General features: G+C 34.4%; 1 protein-coding gene across 1 annotated transcript; it reads right to left on the bottom strand.

Annotated features, from left to right (window-relative positions):
• Positions 1-329: 329 nt before the first annotated feature.
• On the bottom strand, positions 330-5,119 carry LOC126668791 (secreted RxLR effector protein 161-like). The gene is made up of 3 exons (XM_050361968.1): positions 4,853-5,119; positions 437-519; positions 330-333 (listed from the first exon to the last, which is right to left on the bottom strand). Exons 1-3 carry the CDS (start codon positions 5,117-5,119, stop codon positions 330-332), a joined length of 354 nt encoding a protein of 117 aa, XP_050217925.1.
• Between the last annotated feature and the right edge of the window lie 2,129 nt (positions 5,120-7,248).

The raw sequence follows: 7,248 nt of genomic DNA, 5'->3' as shown, positions 1-7,248 counted from the left end.
GATAAACATTAAACAATCCAAAAGGAAAAAGAATAAGATGGAGTTTAGGTTAATAATACAGTGATTTTCATGATCCCAACAGCACCAATTCTCATTAATTATTATCAAAATTGTAATTCAACCCTAATGTGTCAAGTTGCCTAGGGGTTGACAATAAATAATTAAAGTTGTGCAATATTATACCAAATAATAGGAAGAAAACCAACAAGAAAAAATATAAAATTAAAAACTTTTTTGAAGAAGTACCACTCATTGACCTTGGTTTTCATACTTTAATAATTTGTTTTAGATTTAATTAATGAAAGGAAAGAAAAAGATGGCAGGAACCATCAACTATGAAGAAATAACAAGAGGAAACTATCAAATTCAAAAAGCACTCACTACTAAAAAAAACTATATAGTAATAGATTAAAATATTAATTAATATCTTAATCACCAATTAGGACTAAGATCTTTTAAAGAAAGAAAACATGCTTCTGTTTGTCTTTCTTCAAACCCTAGAATCTCTTCATTGACATGCTGCATTAATATTTCATCATCATTAAGACCAACCCTTAAGACTGTTCTTAGTGAGAGCTGGTAATGGGGGTGGTCCTAATTCAAAAGAGGATAAGTTTGGATATTCACTACTGGCTAAACATAATAATTATAAGATTTGAATTATTGGTCTTATATATAGTATTAAGTAATCCATTCCCCAATATTGATTTATAGATTGCCTTATAAAATAAATTTAAACGCAAAAAATTCATATATATTTATAACTTAAGTCATTTTATTAAGGATTAATGTCAAAAAAAATCATGAACTTTACACGTTTTCTCATTTTAATCACGCAATTTAAATTTTTTCATTTTCATACATGAATTACCACTTTTTCCCAAATTCATACACGGTGGTGAGGTGGCACTCATTCATTGGTGTAGAATGACCTCCACCTCAGCGAATTACACCAATGAAGCCGTGACACCTTATCATCGTACATGAGTTTGAAAAAAAATAGTAATTCGTGCATGAAATATGAGAAAATTTAAATTGCGTGATTAAAATAAAAAAACGTGTAAAGTTGGTGAATTTTTATGACATTAACCCTTTTATTAAATATATTATATTTTTAAATATGCCGTATAGACATCATCTTTTAATTTTTGTCAAATATACTCTTAAGGGTTAATTCCATAAAAAATCAAGAACTTTACATTAAGTTTCATTTTAATCACAACTTTTAAAAGTTGTCATATAAAACCATGACCATTCATTTTTTTTCAAATCTATCACCGATTATTTTCCGTGTATTTTTACCTTTCATTTTTCTTCAAATCAGCCGGATACCGGTTGCCACGTCAGCAAAAATACTCTGAAAATCAGTTTGGTGATAAATTTGAAAAAAAATGAAAGTTCATGGTTTTATATGGCAATTTTTAAACGTCGTGATTAAAATGAAACTTCGTGTAAAGGTCATGATTTTTTATGAAATTAACCCTACTCTTAATCAATTTGGAACTGATATGGCGTGACATTATATATGATACATAAATTAATTTTATATATATAAATTTATAGCATCGCGCCATATCAAATCCATACTTATTTTAAGTATATTCGCAAAAGTCAAAAAAATGATGATAAAATTAACACGATCGAAAAATATGGTATATTTGGCAAACGAACTAAAATTATGGGTAGGTATGAATATTCTGCCAAATTAAAATTACATATAGTATCAAATTTATGATTATTTATCCAGTCGGAGTTTAACTTTTAATCTACTTTTAATATTACGGCAATTCGTGTTTAACCTTACTCTAATCTTAAATTAACTATAAATATATCTAAACTAAAAAAATTGATCCTACCTTAAGGATAATTATTGTCACGATCTAATTTCAGAAAACGTGACCGGTGTTAGGGTATGGGTATGGTTGTACCGAAATCTATAGCTAGTCTCGCGGATAACCACACGGTATAGATAAACATGCACAAAATCAATGCTTGGGTGCAACCGATGTTAGGCAAAATATTACGCAGGCAGAAATAATAATTTATTTATAGTGTAAATAATAAATAAAAATAGTGAAATCAATTGAAAATAGAAAATGTAACTAAATCGAATCGAGTCACGTGTATCACACGCTTTCCTTAAAACAGATTTGCCCTCAATGTATATGAATTGCAATTGTTTCTCAGGATAAAACGAAACACAACAACACCGAAGCGTTGTTCTCAACGAACCAGAATTATCGTCCGAATTCTAATACAAATAATATATTTTTGGAGAGGAAAATAGTTTTTAAATTCTTCTTGGATGTATTTTACATTGAAATTGATGGCTTTATATAGCCATCAAAATTCTATAACATGCATCTCCTTTGTTGTATAATAAAGGAGACATGTTACAAAACTTAAATAGCAAGTTATAAATTTAAATTGATAAGTTAAAAAAATCAGGTGTTTTGTAATTTTAAAAAAAAATTAAAAATGCAAAATAAAACTTGCACGAGGCTAGTTTTGTCGTTGCATTCGCGTGCGCAGATTCGAGCGCTCACCCATCATCCCTTGAAGCTGGTTGATTGAATTGTGAGCTCTTAGGCCACTAGCTTGTAACTAAGCTAATGAATAATCAATATAAAACGCATCAAATGAAATTTTCCAACCAATGTGGGAATAAATAATTTCTATACAAATTCATTTTTCAAGATGTGACTTTTGAGCATTAATTCTCATTCACCTTTTGAACTAATTTGAGCATATAATATACGGTTTTGATCTAATCACGGTAGAGAATACAAAACCACCAATATCTGACACTTTCAGATAGTGGTACATCTCAAAATTAAACATCAAAATGACAAGTAATCATATCATTCTAACACCCATGTTTAATATTTTCCAACAATCCCCCACATGAATGAAATTGATGAAGTAAAAAACTGACACGGAAATGATAGAGTTCAACGGTCGGATATAGCATAGGATAGGTAAGTGTTATCCTTTGAACCTTCCCTCGAGAGAATATACTTAGCTTCCTGGAGGAATAGTAGATTTGATTATCCTTAAACTATTTTAACCGTTTGTGTAAACGACAATATATCTCACACAATATACTTCCTAACATAATACGGTTCTCATGGTTATGTTCATTTTGGCCATGACTCATCTGCCTGGTTATGCAAGAGTTTTTGAAAAATTGAGCCTTTAACAATTATTCTCTAAAGCGGCCCCACTTCTCTCTCACATAGGTGATTTCTTATTTGAATATTTATATGAGTAACCCGCATTATTCTACTCAATCGAATCCCACCGAATTCGATACAAGTATTATTAAAAGCTAATAGCTTATGCTTTCCATATGGATTTTACTTTTTTGCATCATATGAATAGGTTGGGGTAAACCCCACAGTGATCGTGTTGGGTCTTTACAAATTATGTTGTCCCGTTGAACCTAGATCTTGGGATCTCCAGTCAACTAGGTTGGGTTTCCATTTGATTGACCCGTTTTACTATAGACTTTAATCCCATTCCCCTCGATGATTTATCAACTAACTCTCAATTTAACCCTTTGGTTAGCGGATCCGCAATATTATCCTTTGACTTTTCATAGTCAATAGTAATAATTCCAGTTGAGAGTAGTTGTCTAATGGTATTATGTCTACGCTGTATATGTCGAGACTTACCATTATGGCTAATAATCACCTACGGACCCTGACTTTAGGGGTACCTTACGCTAAACCCCCTGATCAAAAAAAACTGCCGTAAACCCCCTAAACTTTACCCAATAATTAGCTAAACCCCTTTTCGCATAAATTGACCAAAATACCCTTCAAATCTGTAAATAAATACAAACAAACCAGACAGCTTCAATCTAACCACACTTAAAACCGATCCAATCAAATCAAACCAAACAAGCTAATCAAACCTAAATTTATTTAAAAATTAAATAAATAATTATTTTTAATTTAAATAAAAAATAAAAAATAAAAAAATTCAATTCGGTGAGCAGACCCACCGGCGTGGGTCTGCTGCAATGAGCAGACCCACCGCGGGTCTGCTCTTTGCAGCAGACCCACCTGCAAAGAGCAGATCCACCGCGGGTCTGCTGCAAAGAGCAGACCCGTGGTGGGTCTGCTCTTTGAAGCAGACCCACGCCGGTGGGTCTGCTTCACAGAGCAGACCCACCGGCCGGTGGGTCTGCTCTCCGGTGAGTAGACCCACCACGGTGGGTTTAAAATTAATTTTAAAAAAATTATTTTTTTATTAAATTAAAAATAATTATTTATTTATTTTTTAAAATTAAATGAGTTTTTATTTGAATAATTTTTTTCGCGGCAATGGACGGTGGTGGTTGAAAAACACCGGCGGCGGCGGGTGGAAGTTTTCGGTTGGATGGTTTGATTTAGTTGAGTTTATTGGTGGTTTAAGTATGATTTGGATGGTTTATGTCTGATTTGATTAGATAATGACTTTAGATTTGGTTAGATTAGGTTGGTTTGGTTTTTGTTATTGACCTTAGGGGTATTTTAGGTATTTTTGAGAAAATAAAGGGCTTGGGGCAGTTTTTTGGGGCGGTTTTAGGGTAAAAGGGGTTTAGCTGATCATTAGGTAAAGTTTAGGGGGTTTACAGCAGTTTTTTTTGATCAGGGGGTTTAGCGTAAGGTACCCCTAAAGTCAGGGTCCGTAGGTTATTAGCCTACCATTATACATAAAATTTTATGCCCGACCAATAGCTGATTAGCTATCGCAATGTATACATATTGCTGGCACTGGCTTCGGCCACCTCGGAATATCCTCTAAGAACTGACGGAGCAATTCGGCTTCCTCTCCAGATTTATACAACGCAATAAACTCATATTACATTGTGGATCTGGTAATTACGGTTTGTTTTAGGATTTTCAAGACACTGCTTAGTACACTTAGAGTCTTTTATATCAGATATCCAATTTGCATCACTAAATCCTTCAAGCACTGCTGGATATTTGGTATAATGCAGCCCAAATTCACGAGTGTTCCGTAAATACCTTAGTATTCTGGTAATTGCTTTCCAATGATCAATACCTGGATTACTCGTATAACTACTCAGTTTATTAACTGAATAGGCAATGTCTGGTCTTGTATAACTCATTAAGTACATCGACTTCCTATTATTCTTGAGTACTCCACCTAAGAGATACTTCCACCTCTATTCTTTCTTAGATGTAAATTCATATCAAACGGTGTACTAGCAATGCTAGAATCATGTTTGTTAAAATTTTCAAGAATTTTGTCAACATAATGTGATTGACTTAATATGAGACCTTATGATATTCTTGTGATTTTGATTCCCAATATCACATCAGCTAGTCCCAAATTTTTCATGTCAAATCTTGATCTTAACATATCTAGTAGATTTGACCATTTTTTTCATCACTACCAACAATGAGCATGTCATCAACGTAAAGACATGAAATGACATAGCCATTTTCCATGTCTTTAAGATATACACATTTATCACACTCATTTATTTTGAAACCATTGGCTAGCATGACATTATCGAATTTTTCATGCCATTGTTTTGGTGCTTGTTTGAGACCGTACAATGATTTCACCAATTTACATACTTTCTTCTCCTGCCCTAAAGCAGAAAAACCCTCAGGTTGTTCCATGTAGGTTTTCTTCTTCTAAATCTCCATAAAGAAAAGTTGTTTTCACATCCATTTAATGTATTTCTAATTTCCGCAGTGCGGCAATAGCAAGTATCATCCTTATGGAAGTTATTCTTTGTCACGACCCGAAATCTCGAGCCGAGACCGGCGCTAGGGACTGGGAGTGATAGCTCCAAAACCCGTAGCAAGCCTAAAACCACTATAAACTTTTCGCGATAAGATCATATACCAATCATGCAAACGTTTTCAGAAAAACTTTTAGAACAATATGATGTCAAACATCTATTTACATTCTGAAAACCATCCATAGAAACTAGGGTCTTACAATGCGATGCCACATCAAGAATTGCCATGTTTCGCATATCAAAAGCAAACGGTTTAAAGCGCAGTAAAACTATTCGAGTTTACAAAACATCAGAGCACAAAGATACATAAAATCGTTTGTCAAAACCATATATACATCTAGGACTATACTGCAGCGAAATCGATAAACACTTCCTTTGTACATACTTCTAAAAATACTTTCGAAGCAAGGATAGAAGTCTGTTACGTCAAAAAGACTATTCACCTGAAAATAGTTAAAACAACGGGGTCATTCGAAACTGAGTGGGTTCATAGTTTAATAATGAGCATTCTATAAAACAAAACAATGTTGTAAACCACTCATTCATATGCATCCGAATATAACTTCCGATTGAAACCCTAATCCTCGATTCCTTGAATCTTTCTTGCAATCAAAACCAATAGCTCAATCCTGATGGTAGGTTATAGGATAATTCAACCATGTCAACCATACCATATGGTCGGGCAACGGGATAGTTAAACCAACATGCCTCATACCATCTCTATATCCAACAATATATCGCAGTCCAAGGATAGTCCAACCATGGCGAATCGCAAGATACAGGCCGCGAGATAGTTCAACCATGTTGACCTCGTATCGCATTCACATACACAATAAAGAAGTATATCGCTGCTTGCTATTCATAAAAAACATTTTGCGTTTAGAAAGCAATGCAATTTCTATACATCAAAAGTAAAGATTAATAAACTCACTACTTGCTATTCCAAAAACCGGATCATACGACACCTGTCAAGCTCCTTGTTCGGCAGCTGGTTACCTCGCCGGATCTAGGAAACAGACAAACATAACTCGAGTAAGAATCTAACTCAATAAATATTCTAAACTCGAGATATAAACATAACCGTAACTCGTAATTTCTAATTACGTCTAATCTCATTTGTTCTATCAAATCTGATTGATACAACTGTACCATCTCGACATAGACTTTAGGTTTACGATTAAACCTAAATCTCTAACATTGAACTATACGTCCATTACTTTGCTAAAACGAAGTTTGAAAGTTCATACTGACTCAAGAAACGTCCAGTCCAAGAAAACGACCTAGGGGGCCCGGATTTAGCCTTGGCACGTCGTGCCAAGGTGAGTCGTGTCGGGAAGGAGGCCTTCGCGTCACGACACCCTCCTTCACGTCGCGCCCAAGGCTGGCGCAACGTAAGGTCGGGGTAGCAGCCCTTGCTGCTCCTAAAATACCTCACGGGCCTATTCCGACGTGCTTGATACACTTCTGAACGTATCCGACATCAA

The sequence above is a fragment of the Mercurialis annua genome, linkage group LG2 (genome assembly GCF_937616625.2).
Source record: "Mercurialis annua linkage group LG2, ddMerAnnu1.2, whole genome shotgun sequence".
NCBI classification, from domain to species: domain Eukaryota; kingdom Viridiplantae; phylum Streptophyta; class Magnoliopsida; order Malpighiales; family Euphorbiaceae; genus Mercurialis; species Mercurialis annua.
The sequence above is the reverse complement of the archived record's forward strand: the minus strand, read 5'-3'. Positions and strand labels throughout refer to the sequence as shown.